Genomic DNA, 25,020 nt, shown 5'->3' on the forward strand with positions numbered 1-25,020 from the left:
TGCACAAGATAATGTATACATGCCTCGAAACTAAAGCAACCTAAAAAAAAACTGAACCGATTTTAGTATTTTTTTTTTTTTTCAAAAAGACAATATAATATAAGAATTGATAAACGGTGCTAATGGGACACCATATATTTTATTTGGTATGAGCCATCCCCATTTGGAATGACGTGAACCGACATGCGAACGCCTTCGTTGAAAATTGTGTAAATATTATTATTATTATTGTTTGCCATCGACGTCGACGTTATCGAATCGGTCGTGATGAAACAAAATATGATATGTTTTGTTTAGCGTTTTTCTACACATTTTTTAACGCCAAATCGGGTATTGTTGTTTTTTTCAAAATCACTATAATTTGTGTGTGTGTGTATGTGTTTGTACAGTTCACAACCGTCATAGACTTTGGCGGATCTACGACCAAACATGTGTTAGGCCTCTTATTATTACCGTGTTGGTCTTGGCCAAAGTCGTGGTCGACCATATTTTTTTTATTAAAATAGTAAATCGTTATTCGTCTCGAATCGCAGTCTTGTCGCTTTTTGGAAACGGCCGGGTAAGTCTAAAACAGCTATAACAATACACCGCTAACCGTACCTATAATTTATTTTTAATACATACTTGGATTTTGCCAAAACGGTTCTCGTCGCAGAGCCCATTTTGATATTGGACGTTACCGCGAATATATATTATGTAATTGCTGCTTCTTAAAAAAAAAACCAAGTAATTTGGCAACGGTTAGAAGTTAGAATTCTTTTACACTCGGATACAATTGTCATAATAATTATACAAACAGTTTGGTTCGTTTAAACTCGAAAATTAAATAACGCTTCACGCCTTTGTTTGTTCAATCATAATAAAACCGTACTGTTATCTTTAAAGTAGTCGTGTAGCGACATCGTCTGTCAATAGTGTAATTTAATGGTAAAAGTTTCGTTATAAGTTTAAGCTGAAAACCGAGACGTTAGTTCGTATGCTTGTTGTGCGAGGCCGCAAAATTTAATTTGAAGCGCAAACTTTCGGTACAAAACTTTTTTATTAGAACAAAATAATTATGTTCGAGTTGGTAATATCGTTTTAGCGGATAGCTTTGTCGAGTAACTTTCAAACTTCAAACGGTTATACTTGCTTTATTGTTTTATATTTTGATAACAATTAAAACCAGAAACGGCTGAGTACATTTAATAAACACTCGCAAACGGCTTTAACTGAAAAATAATACTTATTTACTTAAAACATTTCTTTTTTTCGTTTTTTATGGGAATTAATTTCCAGTAAATTGATTTGTATACACCCATTATTTGATATATCCATTTTATTGAAGCTAGAAAATTGGTCAACGGCTAAGGAAGTATGAATTTATAAGCTAGCTTAGGTATACCGTTTATTTTTCATTGCACAAACATAAGAGTAAATTATGAAAAAAAGTTAATAATATTTTAAAAAAAACGTTTAGCCAAAAATGTAGGGCCACAAAAATTAATGCTTATATAATTATGACTTTTTTTTTTAAATGTATATGTATTTTAGCTTTGAACTCATTTTATAAGTTTATGAATACAGACATTGAAAGCAATTCAACCTAAGGTTAGTCTTCACTCTTAATCACAATAACTTACCATACTTAAGCATAATATCCTTTGGATGTTACCCAATAATTATTGTACAACTACAATGTACAGCTACAATGCGGAGCTCAGCAGGTATTGTTTTTAAAATATTGTGTTTTAATTGTTTATTATTTTTTTGTTTTTTATCTGGCCCCGCGATTTCTTTAAAATCTCTAAACCGATTTCTTCATGTAGCCATCCTATAGATTATTAATCATGCCTGAAAGGTACTTTATTGGACTGGAAATAAAAAAATTTACCCCTTGCCCATCAATGATCAAAATCGAGGAAAACAGCCATACCCATGTGCATATTTTGTCAATTGAACATTGAGGAGCTCAGTAATCATTTAAAAAATAGTCTAATTAGTTCCAAATTTGTATGGAATATTTTTTAGATAAACATTGACATACCAAACAAATATCATAAGCCCTTTCCCCTAGAAAAGGGCGGTAAATACTTTTTTATTCACTTTGTTGTATGTAGTTTTCTGGCTTAAAGTCTGAAAATTAGACTGACGACATGTTATAGGTACAATTTTAACAAAAATCTATAGCCAAACGTGTTTTTTTTTTTATTAAGATATAACAAAAAAAGAGGTGGAAGGGAATTACAATAATTCTTGTAGACCTATGACTTCCCCCACACTAATATGCTCGGTCTCCACTATGGCCCGACCCAACTGTACTGGGTTCGTTTTATCTTCATTTGCCAAGCAGGTAGGTTTAGTAGTTTTTACTAAAACGTAGCGGCTTAGATCAATAACGCACTTAGCGCATTATGGTCACTTTGGCATAACGTTTGTTGGCACGAAAATGCTGTGGTTTCCGTATTGGCCATTGGAAAGACTTGGAAATTGGGATCACGTTCCGGTTTCCACGTCTTTGCTACAACAAGGTAAACATTGAATACTGGGATTTTGTTTTTTTCGGCAATATCCTACCACGTGGCGGTCGTATGTACCGTACAACCTAACCCGGCCTACGTTGTCCTCGGTTGAGGTTTCTCATGATTGGAACGAAACGAATAAGCTCCTTTCGGTCGCGGCGGGGATTACACGAGTTAAATCACTATTTATCGCCGACCGGGACGACATTATTATTCTTGGTAACGCTCTGTACTTAGGCGATGGCTGTACACACACCTACCTATGCTTACGTGCCCCGCGCGCTTTTTGAACCGGAAAATTAATTTACCGGTTCAACCGATGCGCTAAAGCTGCTGGTGAGCCGTCGTCGAAATTACTGTGAAAATCACACACACACACACACACGGTTTTACCGGGAAAATCCTCAAGACCGAGGAGGTGGTGGTTTTTCATTATTCCAAGTTTCCCGGGGGGGGGGGGAAATACCCGCGTCCCGGAATTCCACTTTGACTCGCACACACGGGCATAAACCGATTTCGACACTGTTTTGCGGTATTATGTTATTAGTATTAAATCCGAGAACGGCGTGTGACACACACGTGTGCGTGACAAGAGGTTTTCGCGGCGAAAATGAGTTCTGATGAACGAGAGGCGCCGCCAAAAGGGTTCTGATACCTAATTATTATTATTATTGCTATTACTTCGACCCAAGCGGTTTACGGCAAAGTAATTTCGCTAAGTATGTTCGGCGGCGCCTTTCAGCAACAGCCATCGCCCGACCGCGCGAAACGCACGTTATTATACCGGTGTGTATCAGTGTGTGCATGGCGCACAGTTGTGTACCGGCGAGGTTGTTATATATTTTTTTATTCCCAAAAAAAAAAACAGAATTCAAATTGTCATAAAATGTTCCTTTAAATGTTTGTTTGGATTAGTTGAAATTTGTTGGAATTTTCCCTTTTGTTTTTGGCTTTTCCTTCATAAAACAAACAAAAATTGACTACAGCAGAATTAAAAAAAAAAAATGTTTAACCCTTCTAAGGAAATTATATATTTTAGTTTGTCAACGTTATCGACTGTAGTTTAACTGAAGAATATTCCATACAAATTTGGAACTAATTAGAACTTTGTTAAAAATGTTAATTTTAAGTTTAAAGTTGGTTGGGTGTTTCTCCGAAAAGGAAGGAGTGAACTTTTCTACTTTTAAATCTAACCAAAAAGGATATCATGATTGATTTTGTAATACAATTTTTCGTTGTCCAGTGGGTTATTTATTTATGATCAATTCACCAGGACATAGATGTGTACTGTATCTATAAATGGGACTGATTCCTTATAGTTTATCTAGTTTTTTACATTCTGATAATTTTTTTTTATAACACCTGTAATCACGTCTATTGATATTACCACTTATAATAGTATTGTTGGTAGCCATTCACATATTATCACTTTACTCGAGTCTCTTTGGCGTCAATTTATTTTATAAATTAAAAAAAAAATGATAATACCTTCTCGGCTATCGAATTGAAGTCAACCAATGTGGACCACCTTGTTGTGTGTAGTGGAAAATGTGTTTCGATTGAATTTTGCACGCACAAGTTTTAAGTGCCCATTGAAATAACAATGGCCCAGACTTGTTTGGTGGTGCTTGTTTTTTTTTTTTTGTAAAAAAACTTTTCAATTTATCGCCCAGTGCCGTCGTAAAACCCAAACGACTTTACACTACCGACTCACGTGGAAATTGCATATTAAACGGACCGTCTCGGCGGCATTAATATTATATGATTCCGCCCCCCCCCCCCCCCCCCCAAAGCCACTTCCCGGCCAAAGTCTCAGGTGTGTACGGTGACTTTTTTAATCCAGGTCCGGGCACGTAATAAAAAAAAATTCAAATAACTTCACCGCCGAGCCCGGTAAAATCAATACCGTTTTTTTTGGTTTTTGGTTGCAATTCTTTTGTCTCGGCGTAGTACTTACTTCCGAAATCGTTAAGAGTTACAATGTGCGCCTATCCCGGGGGACAAAACCCGGTACACGCTTCGAGTTTCACTTAGCCTCGTTGTGCCCGAAACGAGTACCTGCACAACTTTTACGACCCTACCGGAGGTTATTGGAAACCCCAATTTCCCCGGGAAATCCACAGCGGGTTGTCGCTGAAATATGACACTTCAAAATTACTTTCTTGATCAAATTGTTTTTTTATCAAGTCAAAAACCATTGGAACTGATTACACTGATGGCTTGCTAAAAAAAAATGTTGTCAAGAAATATAAAAATAAAAATAATTTCGAGTGTCATATACTTTAGCTTGAAGAATATTTTTTTTTCAAATTACAAAAAATGTTGATTCTATTTAAAGTTGGAGAATTTAATGCAAAATTTAAATTTACAATCAAATGCATGAAGAAGTACTTAGGGTCAAGCAAGAGAATAGGAATTTAAATTATCGATAAAAAAAGGTAAGACGTAGGAAAAACCAATAAAAATGTTAAAAACCGTCTACAAGGTGTGCATTGTTGTTATTACAGGTTGTATAACTTATTTATATTTTGGTTATAAGTTCTAACAATGATTTTACAATACTTATACATAAAAAAAACGGTTTAAATATACATTGAAAGCGGCAACTTAATACGTCATGCAGAAAGATCAATATTATATTTATTTACCAAGATCATATTATATTTAATTATGGGAGCTATTAAACCGTAGCTTGTAGACTGGAATGGTACGCAAAAAGCATTAAATTGTAACTAATATTGTGACTAGGAACATGCATATTAAATTTTGCAAGTAAACATGGACAGTTATTAAATCCATTCATAAATAAAACCGAGATGAAATCTTATCATTCTTGGGGTGTTGGAGTGGAAGTTTTAATTATTTAAATATTGTGCCTAGGCAAAATGGGGAAAAGTGAAATCATCAATAGGCTATTTTTTTAGGTTTAAAAGGAACTGAGCGGATTTGGTTTGGTCAGGGATCCAATCATAAAAACATCTGGATAGTGACTTGATATTTAATTTTTGTACAATGGTTTTTTTTTCCAATTAAGGTCTTTAGAAAGATGCACATCCTTAAGCATGTTTTGCACAAACGAAAAAAATATAGCACACTCTTTATAAAACATTCAAACTTGGCGTCGTTTGGCTTCGAACGTGTCACAGTGAATGGCTGTTAAATTATTTTTAATCTTAACCGTCAAACGGTTCATAAGAATTATGTAGGATCTGAAAAGTCACGAGCAGAGCTGTTATTGTTGACTTTGTGTATGCAACGTGTATTGTAACGTCAAGTTGTAATTTTGCCTGTTGAGTTATAATAGTTTATAAGTCGAGAAATGAAAAATAGTAAGACTTTATTTCGGCGGTTCGTTTACTTGCAATACATTTTTACCTAGGAATTATATAAGATTTTGTTTTTTTGGAAACATCCAACATATTATTATATTATATACTTAAATATATATTACAACACAACATCATTGTGTATGACGTGATGTATGCCACGTTATGTTATGGTGCATAATATTATTTTGACCTACATTGTACAATAATAATAATTAGTCATAACTCGATATATCATAAACAAAAAAACAAAAATTACTTATAACAGATTATTGTAAGTACACCAGAAAAATTGTAAACAATCAACATTCTTCAGAAAAAAAACAAAAAAGTAGACCGGACACACAAAATATGATTCCACGCGGTTTACCATTTTAGAAATTCTACAAAATTGGCTGAATAGCACTAGACGGTTTCGGATTTTGTTTTTTTTTTAAAGACAAGTTGTGTTTTTTTTTTATCATTCAACATAGTAAAGTGTATATTTACAGTAAAATTGTAAAAAATGTCAACTGTTGTTAGATGTAATGTACTTAAACAAGTGTGTTTATTTTTTAATAAGAGGTTTATTTTTATAAACCTCTTAATAAAATTATGCAAGTTCGGTTTAAATGTACATTTATACAAAATATTGTTTTATAAATTAAACATATAGTTAACCAAATAATAAAAACTTAGCTCGGTGCAAATCGACATAGCCCATTATTATAAAAACCAATATCTTTGCATAATTTTTTCAACGTTAAAAATATAAGATAATGTTATTAAACAGTTTTAGCCTAGTTTCATGTTTCAAAAACTTAAACTACGAACAAATTTCGATAGCAAAAGAATTATCACACAAAAATATCATAATTTTATTAAACGATTAAAAATTGTTTTTCGTGTTGATGTTTTAAAATATTATTTAAAATGGTAGCTCTATAAACTAAAAGGCCACACGCATATTTTATTAAAACTAGAATACTGCAGTTAAATTAAAGACTGGTCGATAATTAGTTTTTACTAAATATTTACTTATCCAAACTTTAAATTCACACCAATTGCAATGTGTTCAATCAAAACTGGTTAACGACCGGTAATTAATGTAATTCCTAATTAAAATATATAGGTTGATTTTTAATAGATGCCCTTTAAAAACAAAAATAGTTTTTACTTAAATATTAAATTTTATTTTTTATAATTTAATGGCGACCTAACGTTAACCTCGTTAAGCCAAAACAAAATCACTGTAACATGAAATTTGATTAATAGTCCAGTTTATATTATGTTGAGCAATTTTTCGACTAATTTTATTTATAATACAATTGAGACGGAAAATTACCATGGTTTACTTGTTTTGCTGCACACTGGCCTTGCATAATTTCCGCTGGTTAGGTTATGTTAGGTCAACCTTCCTTAACATTTGAGGCGCTTAGTAGAAAAAGAGCCCAATTTCAAATAATGATTTTTTTTAACAAATACTTTATAACTTAACCTAATTTATTACCATTTAATGGGTTGATTTATTTGTTAAATTTTAATAAAGGAATTTTTTTTAAAGTTGTAAAATTGGGCTTTTGTACTAATCAAAACTTTTAAAATTGAAATTTTATATTTATTTAATACAAAAAAAAAACATTATTTTCGGTGAGAAATATAAAATTTTTATTCAATATCTTGCAAAATATTATATTAATATGCTTGTAAAAAATTAAACAAACATAAAAGTGTCGTATAGAAAACAACAAATTAACTTTGTAAGACTTTTTTAATCACGGTTGTACTAACAAAGTCCCAACTGATTGCAGATGTTTACAGTATGTTCTGGCTATGCAAACTGGGCCAATATTTTACACCAATATAACAAATAAAATAAGAAAAAACGTATTTTACAAAAAAAAAAAAAAGCCGAATCGGAAGTGTCTTAATTTTGATCGATTTCCCCGTACTCCTTTTTGGTCTGTGGCCGGTGTGACCAAGGCCAAGACATTGGATCGGATGTGGAAATGCGATTTTTGTTTTGCCCCAACAAAAGGCACGTCGTTTCCATGGCCCGCGATCGAAATTGTCCGTTACCACCGAGACAGAATATCGCGTTATTACACGTTATTATTACCTATCATTATTGTAGCTGTTATGCCTTTAATAATAATAGCTGGTAGGACTATAAAGGTACGGCGGCGGCGGCGGCGGCCGCCATCCGCAGGTAAAGCCGGGGCCGGCCGGCCGGTTAGACGGTGTTCTTATAGCGCAGCATAGGCAGGTACTACTACTATGTAGGTTTTTTATACATACACATATTATTATACACTCATCGTGTTGTTCCCCTCCATCGTGCTGCGCCGTATTACCTACATATAATATGATATTATTTGATGTTGTTGTACCGAGATCCGCGGTAAACGGTTTGCCGCACAACAGTCGGCCGGACCGCAGCGGTCGGTATTCCGTTTGTGCGCCAGCGCGGTTGCCCCGTCGTTCCTCTAGTGTTGTTTTTTTTTTTTTAAATCGTACAAAAAATCCCCCAAAAAATATTTTAAAAAATGTTCGACCGCCCGAAAACGGCGTACGCGTCCGTCGGCCGGTGAATATTATAGTTTTTTACAGGGAAAAAAAAAAAGGATACAAACGTCTTCGAAACAATAGCCATCATGTATTCGGCCAGGAACAGGAACGCCGTTTTCGCAGGTAATTGGGCTAAAAACCCTCTGGGGCCTCGCCGGGGGGGGGGGGTGTTTCCCCAAACGAACCTCTATCGCTTCTCAAATTGGTCATCGCAAAAGCGTAACACTCCAAAGAAAAATTTTTCTAGGCCCATAAAACACTGCACTTACCGACATTTGGCCTGTTAGATCACGATTTGCACAAACCATGTCATCCATAGTGTTTGTACACAATTCTCTCCAATCTAAACTAATCTTTTTTTTTTTTTTATACATTAGCCGGGGTGGTACCAGCAGCACTGTCTAATATTACAATATCACTACGTCCCGGAAAGACACATGCGCTTAGAAATGGATTAGATGATTAGGACAAAAATCCACTAACACCTGCTGACTCTGCGTTAGTTTCCTTTGGTCGGTCAGGTCATAGCTTATAGCGGCCGGTTTTTAGTTTTAAACATTTTTTTTTTCTGCACCATTTTGTCGCCTTTTCCCGTCTGGAAATTGCCGGCGTTTTCGAACAGGTGCCCCGACCGGATGGTGTAGGCTAAACCGGTGGTTATGGCCCGCAGTAGGTGTTCACGGCGTGTGGGATTATCCGTGCCTACTAATATAGTGTGTATAATACCTATAATAATAACCATAACGTTTAAACACACTTTCTTGGGGCCCGAGAAACGATCACGCATTCCGGGACCAAAGCATCGGTTCATTAATATACATTAATAAGTACTTCTATCCGTTTACCGTAGACCGGACTCGGGGATTCGGTGTGTGTTATTATAACACCGTTTTGTATTTTATGTAAATCCATCGGTCTCTCCTGTTGCTTTTGTTTCCATTCGGGAAACACCGCAGCCCCTTCGGGCTTATTATCTGGCTAAACGACCGACCGGTCTGGGCTTTAATGGCGACCGCAGCCGTTGGGATAGGTTATAATATAGGCCCGTCTGGCCGGAGGGCACGTGGTGCAATACCGTGGCGGCTTCCCTGTGCGACCGGCCGAGATGTCCAAAAAAGGAAAACGAGATTTACTCCAAAACATTACACCGGCGTAGTCTAAGATACTAGATTTTCTGACGGCTTTAATTCATTCACGGTTTTGCGGTTTGAACCTAACCTAACCAATCCAAATCTAACCTAATCTAACCTAACTTAACGCTAACCGTTGCCTATCTTATTCAAGACTAACCTCCGCCAAACCTTTTTTTTCCAATCACCAAACCAGGTACAATACATCTAATTATCATTAACAAATCATCCAGTTTTGCTCTAATGCGAGGAGGGCTCACATTATTTGTTTTAAACATTATTACATTAATTATAATATAATAATATTATAATGGACATTATAATATTATTTTATTCACAACATTTAACCTCAACCTAACCTAACCTAACCAATCCTAATCCAACCCTAACCTAACCTGACCTAATCTTGTTTAAAACTAACCTCAACCTAACCTAACCTAACCTAACCTGAACGAACCCAAAACAAACTTAGCGCTGACCTAATATTTGAGTTTAGTTTTTTGGGAAATCGGTCATCGCAAAAGCATATTTTATGGTAAAAAAATAGGTATATTGCACGGTGTTGGCGGGACGTGCGTTACTACCTTGAACGGATATTACACGGCTTATTTAGATGCCTAATTGTATTGCAAATAGCCCGAAACGCAGTGTTGACAATATTATTGCTGTATCCATTTCAAGGTGAACTCGAGCAAATAAAAATGTGCGATGATATTATTGGCGATAGTAAACGTAAAAGATAAGTTTTAACGGCGACCATAACATTCGGTAATTATTATTGTTGTAATATCTAGCAGTAATAATAAATGCACGGGAAAAAATTAACCGGGACGGATGTGCCACTGTTGCGGTTGCAAACATACTATTTTTTATATCGACTCACTTTATAGTTCATATAGACTACCGAACAATATACCAGTTGAGTCAGTAATAAATTGCTAACTGTTCCTCTCACGTGGCGCCCACGATTAATAAAAAATAAAATAAAATAAATGAATAATATATTCATTGCAACAATTCACAACCGTGAAACAAAAAACAATTGAGGTTTAAAAAACCAATGTATATTTCAAAAATAAATCAAACAAAAAAACCTTAGCTGAATTGTTAATGATCATGTTAAACGAGATATTATTTCATTGTCATTCGAGTGTTAAGAGACTAGCAATATTATTCTTATTCAGCTAAAATACTACCGACTCGAGTTGTGTTTGTTTTGGTTTTTATCTTATCGCCAAAGTTTTCTATTTGGTTTCGGCTGAACCGTTTTAATAATTATTATTATTGCGTTCAATAAATTAAACTGTCCATAAACGAACCCGGAGACGTTTTGTTTTTGAGTTTGTTATTAAGATAATAATCACAGAAAAGTACCCAAACAGTCAAGATGATAAATTTAACATGGCAAATTATGGCTGGTCTTATCTTAATTTATGGCTTACACAAATAAGATGGTTTTGTTGTTTAGTCACAACGATAAATTTAACTCGGCCAAATAAATGGTAATATATATTTTTTTTTTCTGAAGGCCGCCAAGTGTCATATCGAACAAGACCAATTTTTATAAACATAATATTATATAGATATATATAATTTCTTAAGAGCAGTTTTAATGCGTTACGTTATAAGGTTAATTCGTTTTTTTTAGCTGGCTGGTTTTTTTTACAACCCGTTGAATATTGTGCAAGTAATTTATATTATTATGACTTAATTAATACAGATTTAGATAATAAATCTAATTACTGTCATACTAAATAGTATGAAAATATATTTTTTTTTTCCGTAGGAATTGATAAAGACATTTTACAAATACTCTTTATACCTAAATTTTCCTAATGTTTTCAATAATATCATTTTTTTAACTATTGTGTTTTTTGTGTGTGAAATGTGATCTGCAAAGATGGGCCTTAAATAACAAACACATTCTCGTTTACTTACTCAAATATATTTTTATTTAAATACAAATCGAAATAAAATATATAAATAAAAACTCAAACAATACCTAAAACTAATTAAATATTTTTTTACCTAACTATTACAATATGAAATATATCATTTAAGTTGTTTTTTTTTTGTCGTTATAATCAAAATTCTAAATCAAATAGAAAAAATATACTTGTGAGTATTATAAAAAAAATTAAATAAATAAACAAAGTTATGATTTGAAATAATTTATGAACGAATGTACAATATTATACATAAATTACTTCTTTATTGACAAATTATTATTTGTGATTTAACTTTTAGAATAGATTTATCCTTTAGGCCAGCAAAAAGTGGTGTAACTCCAAATTTTTAAAATATACATATTTTTGCTTGATGGAGTCGTATCTATCATTATTTCAAAATTCAACTACAAGTAGATAATTCACCTTTACAATGAACGACACGTCATATTAAGTTAGCAATCCGGTTTAGTTAAATTGTTTAGGTTTTTTTTTCGGTGCAAGCAAACATAATTATATATTCCTCGGTCGCTCACACAGTTGTTGTTATGCTTTCATTGGATCGTGTGTCGTTTGAACGATAAGTAATGACAACACAGTGTTCAATTAATGTAAATGCGACGGTACCTACACGTGCACTGTGCACAAGTCATTGAGAATGTTATTAGATAAACGAAAATCCGGTCTGATACGCTTGTAATCCGTTTGTACGACACGCATACAAAAAGGATTATTAACAGAGAGGTTCGTCTCCGAAGGGTCTATCAAAGTATGATAATACCATTGCTTGGCTTCCACCCAACGGTTGACTAAACTCAATTCGAGACGTTAATATGTACATTTATTTCTAACAACAAATTATTTTCTACAAATGGAATTCATGAACTGGCAAAAACCTATTTTAGTGTACAAAAAAAAGTAAAAGTTGGCAAAAATTGCATACAAACAATAACACAGTAATACAATTGATAAATAAAATATAATCTTGACAATAAATGGACTGTAGTTGTTCAAAAAAATTAATTGTAAAACGTACAAGTTATTCAAATTTATTTTATTCGCTTGACGTTTACTTAAGGCGAACGTTGTATTGAACGACTTTTTTAAAGTATATCATTTTACTAGATTGTAAGTTTATTTATCATGGGCTATTATTTTTTTATATTAGGTTAGTTAATACTATAGTTTTTCTTTTTTTTAACATAATATAATAATATTAGTGAACATATTTTTATAACAAATTTTGGGCGAGTATAAATGTAAATATAATTGAAAAAACATTATTTCAATACTACTCGTCCTTAGGTAAAAATCTTTAAGACGTTCTAGTGCGATTGCATATTATTGTGTGCCGCTGGAAATGGGCGCAGCAACGTTATTTTGTATGCGTAATAGGAAATAATAATAAAAAAAAAAAAAACACTGACTATAGTGACAAACACCGTGTTGTGACTGTCGCATAGATCAAAGCGTTCTACATACCATCTATAGAAACTAACCAAACAGTTCACCCGTTGCCAACGCAAATGGATCACTTAGGTATATCGTCATGTGTGTGTGTGTTACGATAATAATAATTAATGTGTGTTGAAATCGAGCTAACGTAACAACAGCTGTTGCGGACTTTATCTAGACAAACAGTGGTGTGACTTGGATCTTGGAGTAAATTCTGGGTGGAAGGAGGTCAGGCAGATAAAAAAATATAATAATTGATAGATCAGTTTTTTTTTATTATAAAACTGATAAAAAATTCAACAAAGTCATAAAAAAAATATTTATTAATTTATTTTAAACGCGAGTCGGCGACCACGACGAACGGACGCTCCTTCTTTTACTTTCTATTTCACAGACAGTTTTAAATACAGTCTTGAGAACAAATAGCTTGTAAAACTTACGGTTAAGGCCGTCACATCGGTTTAGTTGAAAATGTTATGTTCATTTCAAAAGTACTAAAATTATAGGCCAAGCTTTACTTACAGAAGTATACGGCCAAGCTTTACTTGCAGAAGTATACGACCGTAAGAGGTATAAGTTTTCCGGCTAATAGATAAAGTACCTATTCAAAAATGAAGTATCGCATTGAAGGTTTAATGGTTTCGAAGGACTACTATAGCAAAAACCAGATTGTTAAAATCATTGTACTTGCGTTAAAATAAATTAAATAAAAACTGTGATAATTGTTCAAGACAGCTGTTGTCTTTGACCCGACCGTTAACGGCGCTAAACGAGTTGGGTGTTACATATCTTAAGTATACGCAGACAAATAATAATTATCCAATTATACTTTTTTTGTAACTATAATTATTTAATTTTCATCAAATTGGCTTAGTATCAGTCGTTTTTCTATTGTCTTCGAATTGATTCAATGTTTGCGGGTCGTTTACATTGAGAAAATACTAATTTATTAATCATGACCTGTGTAGAAAACATTTTTCACTAGCAACAGACATTGAAATTCGTATTTGGCGCAGATCATGGAGGGTTAGGTTAGGTTTTTAGTACTACCAAGCACATAATCTAAAAAAACTAAATTGGCTTCAGAATGTAAATTCTATCGATCGTCGGTACATATAAATATTGATCTGTACACTTTCCATGATGATTTATTGTACAATAATAATAAACGAAACGTTGTTTGCTCGAGTAAAACTTTTGATTTATCGCCCTGGCCATATTGTATTCTTTTTTTTCCATCAACCGAACGAGTAGTGAAAAACAATTATTATTCAAGTTTTATGACTTTAAATTATCCTCGGGTTGCCAACCGCTTGGACGGTGGTGATATAATAATCATACTATGTTATTATCGGCTCTTACATATATTACACAGATTATGATACTCCTTCGTGTCACTGCAAAACGTACACTGCCATATTTGCTCCAATGCAATGGGCCAAAACAATATAATAATATAGGTATTAAGATTTATTACAGTCCCTGACCTTATGCGCATAATATTATGTATAAGAAAGCCAACTGTATGTTTGCCCAACGTGTACCCGTGTACCTACTGTTTTTTATTATTATTATTTTCTTAAGTGATGCACAGTAAACGCACACTCGAGACTGACTTAAATTTTAATTTTTTAAACACAAATTTTTAATTATTATTGTTCTCAAGAGTCGATTTAGGATGTGCCGTTAAAATTGTGTTGTTGTTTATTGTGTTTACAATAACACAATAGCAGAGCTGTTCATGTCTGTCTGGAGATTTATTTGTTTTATTTTACATGTATAATGTGTATATATATATATATATAAAAGAGGAAAAAACAAATTGTTATTTAGAACCGTGCACGTCATAAAAATATATTATTTTCCCCTGTGAAAAAGCATGTGTTACATATATGTATAGGTACACGTTATAGTTGGTATGTATGTAGTTTGAATCGTAAACAAATAAGACAATAAACATAAAATAAGATATAAGGTCTTAAAATAATTATAATACACTTACATAGTATTTTATTCTGTAAGGTGAGTTTTTCATTCAGGCAATATTGCTTGTTGTTTTACTAACTTATGCCAACCAATCGCCAAAATACTGGCGATTGGGTTAGGTTAGATTGGGTTAGGCTGATAGCATTAAAATCAAAATTTTTGTGTTTGAATTTTAAACCTATATTTCTTTTATACGAAAATCTTAATTGATGCAAACTGGCTATAGTTAACAGGCGTATGCAATGGAAAATAATCGTTCAAGTGTATTATAATGCGGTCAGGTTCATTATAAAAAGAAAATAGTAGACGACGTAAAGATAATAGGGAATAGAGAAAGTTAAAAAAATTCCTTTAAAAATAATTTGTAAAAATTTCTAAATAGCACAATCAATTTTGAAGCAAAATGTTGTTTTATAATTTTATTAAATTTGGTTATAATATTAATGAGTACGTAATTGTATTTTAATGTTAATAAAATGGAATAATTTGCCAAATATTTTATAACATAATCTAGCTTACAAGCTAACTCCAGCTGTTGCACATGAATCTAAATTACGGATTACCTATTTATTAACTTAAACGCCCTCGCTCGCTTGGACAAAACCAGATGGTACACTCCCCATGAAAACTATGTACCTAATTTCTGAAAATGTAAAAAAATCAAAAATCCTCCTCAACTCGGTGTAACCACTGGTAAACGAAAAAATTTCCCAGAACTGAGCATCACTGAATAAACAGAAGGGAATCTCTATCGAAAGACGATCAGACATATTGAGATTTAGCACTCGCGGTGATACTGAGAACTGAGATATTTCTTCTTTTTTTTTTTTTTAATCTTTCTGTGATTCACGGCTAAACCTGCCGTTTTTGGCGTTTTAGTACTAAAAGACAACAATGGTGTCGTCGTTGCGTTCCTTGTGTTCTTTGTGTTGGCCTCGTTGTACTTAACGACCCGTGACCGAACCAAAATATTCTTGTTGCTACACATTTGGTTGGTTTTCTTCTCTCGCTCACTTCCTGTCGCCCCCCCCCCCCCCGGGGCTTGACCGACCGGTTCCTAATCGCCGTTTCACCCTTAATGTGCCCGCAGAAGACACGTTTCAAATACACGACTGGCTGCGGTCAGACCCGAGGGTCTGCGGTGGCGGAGGAGGAGCAGGACCAGCTGATTTCGATCATCACCTGTACCACCGGGTCCGACCCGTATCGCCGGTCAAGAGATACCATCAGAGGATTTTCGGCATCAACGTGACCGGCAGTGGCGCCGGCGTCGGAGGAGGAGGCGGTGGTCCCGACCGTCGACGACAGCTCAAGTCCATGGAGTCCCTATTGGGTCTCAGCGACGAGAACCTCGACAACCAGGTAAGCCTTGGTAACTTGCTGACACGTGAAAGATCCTAATCCTAAATCCTCTCACTAAGTACCCCCAACTGACCACCAGACGTCTAGACGTTAGAATGTGTACCAGAGTTGTAACGATTTGGTGAAGACAATGATTTGTCGTGCGCATCATATTCCACCGGACGACTGGCTTCTTCTTTAGGACACAAATTAACAAAAAAGCCAGTACAGTGAGAGGACATGGCATAGTGGGAATGGAGCATGTTGGAGGGAAGAGATTACAGGTCTACAGGAACATGTTGCCCTCGTTGTCCATGTAATGGATCTATTTTACAGATACCCGTTGATTGTTTAAAACGGGTAGATTGAAAAAATAAATATATAAACACATTACAAATGTTATTTTAATTTGGTTCTCTTGTAAAAAAAAAAAAAAATAGCAACGCCTTTTTCGTATTAAGTGTTTGACTAGGTCAACGCGGTTAGCCGAGACACTATATATTATAATATTGACTTAACCATAAGAATAAACGTCATATTTTACAATTGGATAATCTTGATGGTTCCCACCAAATGGGTCAATGCTTTAATGCGGTTACCGGAAACCGAACCCTCGATTAATGGCCAGCTTTTTGTTTTTATTATATTCAAATGACTTGACACAGTTTTCGGTATGATTTTTTTTCGAGCACTCTTTTTTTCTACTCGAACCGACTTGAAATCATTGAAATTATTCAACAATGTATCTGTTACAGTAGTGATAATTAGTGTAGAAAACTCGACGGGCACACTAAATTACTGTAACGGTGTAAATTATGATAATAATATGCAAAGTTTATATGATATAATATAGAACAATAATTACCAACACAGTTGGACAGCAGTTATGATTATTATCAATGAAATTATACTCTGCGTACCGGCGAAATGTAAATATCAACAACTTTTGACCGAATTAATATGCATTCGACCTCGTTGAAACCCAATGACTGATGTGCGGATATTAAATTAAATTATAATGCGAAAGGGGCACACATGTGGTATTCAAATTTAACCAGATGAAAACAGCGTACAGAAAATAAAACTGTCCGGCGTCCATTGTCTGGATGTCGTTGAATCAGTTTTAGTCTTAAAACGGATCATTGATCAAAGCTGTTCCACTATTGTCTTTTCTATAATTTTGACGAATTGGCTTTCTTCAGATCCACTTTTCCACGGTATGATACTATCTTTGATAGAGCTCTGGAAAAGCTCAGGAGTTCGTATTGATCACCCTTCAGTTGCTGTAGGCCGTTATCTGTTCTTCTTTGGAATCTATCTCGTGTCATCCTTATATCTAAAACGTCTCTGAGGCTCAAGCTCCTCGTGTATTTCTTTTAAGGGCTCCGAAGTCGTTACCAGAGCTTCGCCGGACGTGCAAGACTCGTTGGACCGAGCTCTGATGGACTTCGAAGAGACGTTGGCGCTGGCGTTCCAGTCCAACACGATCGTGCCGCCTCCCAAGGGGTTTTCCAACCATAACCTAGGTAAGTGCTATCGAATTTCCACGTGTGACGACCGCAGTATTGGTACTATTTGAAATTTGAATTCTAGCCGAAGGTCTCGACGAATGCAGCACCGGCAACAGGCTGGACAGCAGCATCGAGAGCAGCTACACGACCGGCAGCAGTAGCGGCTACTCCACCAAGCCGGACCAACCCACTTCCACGGTGGCTTCCACACCGAGGTCCTTCAACACATACAACGAACTCCAGGTAAGCATATGCGTGTGTTTGCCCACGTCATGACTTGGCCGTTTTCACGTGTTACACAAACCGTTTTTTTTGTTTTTGTTTGCACAGCTCGTCAGAGAACAGATGATGGAAAGCCTGGAGATCATCAGAGACCTGGAAGAACAAGTCAAACTGGTACCCATGTTAAAGGTAGGTGCATTCACGTTGCTCAGACGGATTGGGCGTGGGCGCTCAATTTACATAAAAAAAAAATTACCAATTTCCGTTTTCAAATTCGATCGGCCCCGAACAAAACGTACTCACCGATCTAATCCACACAACATGATTTCCACGATTTAGGACAATACCGCCTACAGTCTGTGTTGTTATTGGAATGTTCGTGATCACATACTCCCACGTGGCGTTTGATCGGACAACATAAAAAAAAAAATACTCGTTAATAGTATAATAGGAATACCGTGAGCCGCTTAGAGACTGTTACTCAATTAAAATAAAATAATTACAACCGTCGAGAGCGGCGATCACATTCAAACTAAACAAGAACAACGTTTATAATGGTGGTGTATCAATGGAAAACTATCTGTGGTATAAGCCACCATAGTTGTTAAGCCATACGGTTATAAATATGTTTCGGTTTGTTTTCATTCATATAATAATTTAGCTAGAAATGTATTCGAACAATACACCACCAACTGGCTGTGTAATTAAATGGCCAGCTCCAATTCAGATGGCGATAGTTGGTGTTCATAGTGCACGTGCTGAGATTAACTTGATATTATTATTATTATATCCTTTTATGTAACTTGATGGTTTGTTGCTGTTGTTGTTGCAGGCACAGGTGGCCACGTTGAGTACGGACAAACAGCGACTGTCGGACGAATTGGACAGACACAAATGGTATGCAGATGAAGAAAAGAGAAAAAACAAATCGGCCGGTAAGTTATTATTATTATAATAAGAAAATGATATTATTATCGTAACTTTTTTTTATAATACTCGTTTGTCCAAAAAAAAAAAAGCGCTGTTAGTAAAATACTTGCACGCGAACGACCGTTGTCTTATGGCAAATGGGTTTGGCCGTCTCCCGAGCCATTAGGTACCTACATATTATTATAGTATTGTAATAGTAGGATATTATTATTATTACTATATTATATGATTGTGTTGAGGACCACTCACACGAGACGTTTAAATGGCGTTCTCTTCGAGAGGCGTCAACGGTATCCGAAGGACGAGATGAAATTCCGGTGCCAGACGTGATGCCCACACACAAAGAAAAGACTACCAAATTTAGTTGATAATATCTAATTTAAACTAAATCAATTGAGTTTAGATCAAGACGATTAATTAGAAAATGTTCCAGATCTGTTTGGGACAACGCTGTAATCCACGGCAGTGCACACCTTTTGGGGTGAACGTTGTTGTGTTAGATTCGAGTGAAGGATAATATTGATACTTATTGCAGAACTAAATTTTTACTTTTGAAAATGTCTTGATCACGACCCCGACAAGGTGAGCAGCAAGTTGTTGTTGCATTACATAATATTTATTATTATTGATCGATAATTTTATTAAAGACTATATTGCAAAAACGGATACAGGAAAATCATCCGATTGCGTTGACTGGAAATCCAATATGCACCGATCTCTGATGATCACAATATGTATCACAATAATATTATGTTGTCTTCATAACGTGTATTGTATCGTTGTTAGCATTAAGTTCTTGGTGTAGTAATCATCGTTGCTCGAGGCCAACACTAGAAAAAGCCACGGTTGTCAAGGCGCATTGAATGTACCTAACGATAATGTATTTTACAATAAGAACGTGGCAGACCCGACGCCAATGGCGAGCATTGTGTACGGCCAAGTGATATTAGCCAAAGTGTTGTGGAAGTTGAATGTAAACAATAGAAAAGAAATGTATTTGAGAAAAACGATGGATCCAAAACACAGTGCTTAGACAATAAATCTGGCAACATAAAGATCTACAACGAGGTTGACAACCTGTTGGGTGATTTGAACAACATGCTGTCAGACATTTAGACGAATTTAGAGGTACAAGTATATACACCAAAAAAGAGATAACTGACAGCTGAAACCCTTCTTTTTTATAATAATTATACACCGGCGATAACAATCAATGAAATCGCAGTGTTGCTCAGTTCTGAAACAACAATAATTATTATTCTACAAGTGGACACTCTGAGTTGAGAAGGGTTTTAGACTTGACCGTCCCATATTGGGCCACGGTGAAAATTAAACATAACTGAAAATTAAACAAAACAGGAATTCAAATTCAAATTCAATAGGTACGTGTTCAAAACCTCTACTCATCTCTCAACAGTGAACATATTATATTTTCACACTACACCGTGTAATCCCCGGATCGTGATCGAATGCAACCTATACAGGATTTAAAATTCATCGGGTGTTTCTATTATTATTAAAAAAAAAAAGTAAATAATGTAATGTTTGTCGATATTTGTAGATTATAGCAATCATATGACCTAGTCTAATAATTGTATTTTCACCGGCATTCAGACTTTGTCGCCAAATTACTTTTGGACACTATTACACCCAATAGAGGTATTGGATAAAAACTCATCAACTAAAATAGACAATGTCGAATGACAATGATGTTATTATTATAAAAATTTAAAAAACACAACCCCGGATGCTCGTTGACGACGATACCGTCGTGTTCCCACGACGAATGGACCGACAAACGGATTTAAATTTTTTTTTTTTTTTTTAAGATGATTCGGATAACAACACACACCGTGTGCGGTCACTGTGGAGACTGTCGTAGCGTGTGCGTGACAATCATATTGTAATCCCCAAGGCCGGAGGAAAGCACTTAGATGGCAATAATATCGTATGACGGTAGTGTGTAAAATAATAAAAAAAAATTTAAGGCGAAAAAAAACTCTGCAATAACGTTCACCGAGCGAAATATTGTATATATACTCGGCCAAACGTCCCAAAAAAAAAAAAATAATAATAATATCACTGGCCCGATCAACTGGGCGGAATTTAATTCAACAACAGCTAATAACGAGCAACCCCAAATAAAATCTAATATTGAAATAAAAGTACACATTCAGTAATTCATAAGACAAGTAATTTTTAAATAATTGCAATTTTGTAGTTTTTTTTTTCATTTGGGAGACGCATATTAGACAGCTGTATTCAGATTTACCTATGCCATATTGTTCCATTAAACACTGAATCAACTGTCTCGGTATACTTTTCATTAGACATTTTTATTAAAAAAACTATACTAGAAAATGGTCGTTCGAATGACCTAATATTATTTGGTTTTTTTTTTCATTTAAATAATGCCCAACTGTGTTTGAAAACATTCAGCAGGACGAAGACGGTGTGAAAAAAATGAATTTCCATTTTCAACACAATCAAAATATGCTCAATAATAATAATGGCATTATTTTTGCAACCTTTGTCTTTGCTGCAATGCTGCCAAGTTAAAAGCCTGTAATTCCCGGTACAACTGCTTTAATGGAAGTTCAGAAAAAAGCGGATTCGAAGTCCGTTAGTTTTTTTCACAAAAATAATAATATCTTAAAAGAAAAAACGTCGCCCGACAGTCTAAATGCGATTTAATTTTAATATATCACTTCTCGTGACCCAAATACATCTTGTTTAATGACTATAAGAATGACTACACTTTTAATAACAATAATTGTATTATTCAATAAATTAAAATACAATATTTCATTTTTATTATTATTTATTATACATTTTCTGGCTCATACTTTACTAGGTACTACATTTTTTAGTAGCCAAGAAATAATTGAATTTTAAAACGAGTATTGTCCTTTATTCCCAAGTACCTCGCATTTATTTTGAATTATTAATTTAACACTAATAAATAATAATAATATAACTCGATAAAGTTATTATAAAAGTCATGACTCAACCAAGCCCGAAATATTGGACTCAAAGTATTATTATTATAATATATATAACTTAGTAGATTGCGAAAATATAATTGATTTATATTATTAAAAGTGTGCTAAACAAACTTGGGTTATGATAAAATGAATAATAAGTGTTTCTCGTCTTCGCTTAAGGGTATCGTCTATATTATTCGCTCTTATTTTTCCATATATATTTTATTATAAGAATTTATAAAATATTATTACAGATCACTAGAATTTTGGTCAAAGTAAATCAATAGTACTATATAGTTCTATATATATATACATAGTACCGTGTGATTGGTTAACTATAGCTCAGTCAATAACTCCAAAGATTATAAGTTTTTAATTGTTTATATAACTTTGTCTATATAAGACTACTGTATAAGTATAAAAAAAAAACCAAAAATCTTCTAAGTGGAACCATAGTTAACTAATCATCCGGTATAGTTTGTATGATACTAAAAATTATTCTATTCAGATTTGAATCTAATTCGACTTTTTTTTAAAAAATTATTTTTGAAACTAAGCATGTATTCATTTTTATTTTTATTTGTTTTCCAGAACGTGAGTCGACGGAATGCCAGACGGACAAGCGGCGTGCCACCAAAGACGTCGCCGTTAGCTGCGTGCCGATATGCCGGGACGTGGGTGTAACTACTCCCCGACCAACGGCTGTGGACACCCATAGCTCGTCCACCATGACCGATCCGGTAGAAACGACGCCGTCCATCGAGCCGCTGTCACCGCCGCCGGCGGCCACTGCCATCACGGCGTCCGCTTATGTGCAGACGGTGGAAGTCAAAAAGCCGACCACGGTGGACGCGAGCACGCAGTCGGCCAGGACGGCCGCCAGGACTGTGAGCGTCGGCGTGACGGCCAAACCGAGGACGTACGACGCCGGCGTGAGCGTCAGGCCGGTGGTCAAGCACTTTGGGTGCACGGCCGCCATCAAAACCGCGGTGGACGACTGCGGCGGCGCTCTTCAGGTGGACGACGCCAAACCGCCACACCCGACGGCCGTCGTCGTCAGGCCCGTGGCCCGTACCACCCAAACGGACGCCAGTCCTCCGAAAGTGTACACCGTGGGCCGTACAACCCAGACGGATTCGCGACCCACAAGGGTGCCCTGTTCGCGGACCACGCAGACTGACCCAGGCCCCCAGCGGTCGCCCGTCACCAGCACAACGCAGACGGACCCGGGCCCCCAACGGGTGCCCATCGGCCGAGCAACCCAGACGGACCCGGCGGTTCGCAGGGTGACCAAAATGGCGACCACTCAGACGGACCAACCTAACGCACAGCGCGTGGCGCCCTCTATCGGCAGAAGGAGCAACTCTTTCCATCATTACACGCCCGTCAGGAACACTTCGGACCATCCTATGGCCAGGAGCGAAGGCACCGTGACCATATCGGCCTCGAAGATACCCAGGCTTAAGTCCACTTCAGCGGCGACCACGCCCGAACCTAACCGAAAGGTTTACAGCAGACAGGACACGTATACCAAGTCCGCTCCCGAAGTAGTCCAACAACCGGACACAGTCACCGTAGTCAGGTAAGCAAGTGTTTTCAACAACTTGAATAGGTATGCTTTTTTTAGCTTATGGTAAAACAAACATTTGCATCACACGAAACCGTTAGGCTCAGTTATCACTAATCATTTAACGAAACAAAAATATATTATTGATAAGAGATCGCTGATTAGATGTTTAGTGATAACGAAGTGATAGCAAATTAGTGATAAGGGATTACAAATTATTATTTACGAATCTGTAAACTTTTTACAAACTGAACTTCAAGCATAGTTGTTGAAAAAAATTGCTCCCCTATTTCTCCTTCAAAATCTATAATGATTGACATATTTTTCTACTTTAATACGGCACATTTCCAAAAACATAATTTATAAAAGTAGTAAATATAATTTACGTTTATAATGTATAATTATAATTATAATTATTAGAATAAAACATTCAGATGACTTTGTAAGCAACTCTAAAAATAAAATCTTAAGCTTGACAAATTCATCGAGCTCCATCGTGTATTGCGCAAGCAATTATCAAATTATTTGCAAGTTATTTTGAAAATCTGTTATCTGTTTAATAATTGTTAATTAAAATATAATATAAATGTATAATGTTAATATTTCATAATATATATATCAATGTGTCATGGCAATGAGTTAGGCATAACCAACGTTATCCAAATATAATTAAGTAACAAAATTCTATGCACATTCCATGCAACATTGAGCATGCTTAAAACATTAAAGCATGAATACATCATTAGCAGTTATTTTTTCTCTATAATCTCTTATCAATTATTCACTATTAATCGATTATCTTATACCACTTATATCTTATCAGCTGATTCTTTTATCAATACTCAGTTATCAGTTGTTCAGGGTTTGTCGATTTTCTATTATTATTGTCCCGTCCCTGGTATTTCCGCTAATTGACCTCAGAAATATTCATCAGACAAATAAAAACATGCTTATGTATTAACTCAAAATTTTGTAAAGATAATTTATTTGATAATATAATTTGTAAAATATACTCTCTACCGCCTTTTTCTCCTCTTCTCCACGCCGTCGCATTAAAACCAGTAGTGGAACATTTGCCGTATTTGTATTGGACGGGTCGACGTTGAAGATGAGGTCGCATATGGCGATGGTGGTGGAAGGAAGGTTGAGGTCGTTGACAGTCCGTGGAGAAAACACCGGTACCTTCGCTGAAGAAACGGCTTGTTTTTTTCCGGCCAAGTAGGTATTGGCAGCATTTTTAACCGGATAGTAACAATACTGTTGCAAAAAACAAACCGTCGCAGAGCAAACGGATGTACGAGCAGTAAAATTCTCTATTATGGTATTCGCTCCTTTATCCGTTTGCTCAGGTTTAACCAAAAGGAATACACTGACTTGTTTCTTGACTCAATCGTTCCAGGAGTGACCCTTCTGATTTAGTCGAAGGTACCAACCAATTTTAGCGGGCAAGGATTTTGTACATTTATTGTTTTTGGGAGAATTGGCTTTAGTCAATTGTGATGTGCGTTCTCTTGGAATTTCACACTTGTCAAAATAATATGTAATTCTACTTTAGGCCGAACGTATCTTGTCAA

General features: G+C 35.4%; 2 protein-coding genes across 3 annotated transcripts in view; both read left to right on the plus strand.

Moving 5' to 3' along the window:
- The first annotated feature begins 718 nt into the window (after nucleotides 1-718).
- LOC126839578 (uncharacterized) overlaps nucleotides 719-25,020 on the plus strand; it is a 189,813-nt gene continuing 165,511 nt past the window's right edge. For both annotated transcript variants that reach the window (XM_050574954.1, XM_050574955.1), the window contains exon 1: nucleotides 719-726. The gene's annotated coding sequence lies outside the window, so the exon portion shown is untranslated. The remainder of the gene's footprint in view (nucleotides 727-25,020) is intronic.
- The window catches only part of LOC126839572 (KN motif and ankyrin repeat domain-containing protein 2), a 38,514-nt gene continuing 21,720 nt past the window's right edge, over nucleotides 8,227-25,020 (plus strand). Inside the window, exons 1-7 of the mRNA XM_050574936.1 lie at nucleotides 8,227-8,497; nucleotides 15,982-16,253; nucleotides 17,614-17,758; nucleotides 17,826-17,986; nucleotides 18,074-18,154; nucleotides 18,798-18,900; nucleotides 22,471-23,461. Of these exons, the coding sequence (XP_050430893.1) occupies nucleotides 8,461-8,497; nucleotides 15,982-16,253; nucleotides 17,614-17,758; nucleotides 17,826-17,986; nucleotides 18,074-18,154; nucleotides 18,798-18,900; nucleotides 22,471-23,461 (1,790 nt within the window). The 5' untranslated portion in view covers nucleotides 8,227-8,460. The remainder of the gene's footprint in view (nucleotides 8,498-15,981; nucleotides 16,254-17,613; nucleotides 17,759-17,825; nucleotides 17,987-18,073; nucleotides 18,155-18,797; nucleotides 18,901-22,470; nucleotides 23,462-25,020) is intronic.

Source organism: Adelges cooleyi, unplaced genomic scaffold (genome assembly GCF_023614345.1).
Source record: "Adelges cooleyi isolate 19-005CV unplaced genomic scaffold, UGA_ACOO_1.1 ACOO_flye_CR_arks_rails_tigmint_CR_PRNA_306, whole genome shotgun sequence".
Taxonomy (NCBI): domain Eukaryota; kingdom Metazoa; phylum Arthropoda; class Insecta; order Hemiptera; family Adelgidae; genus Adelges; species Adelges cooleyi.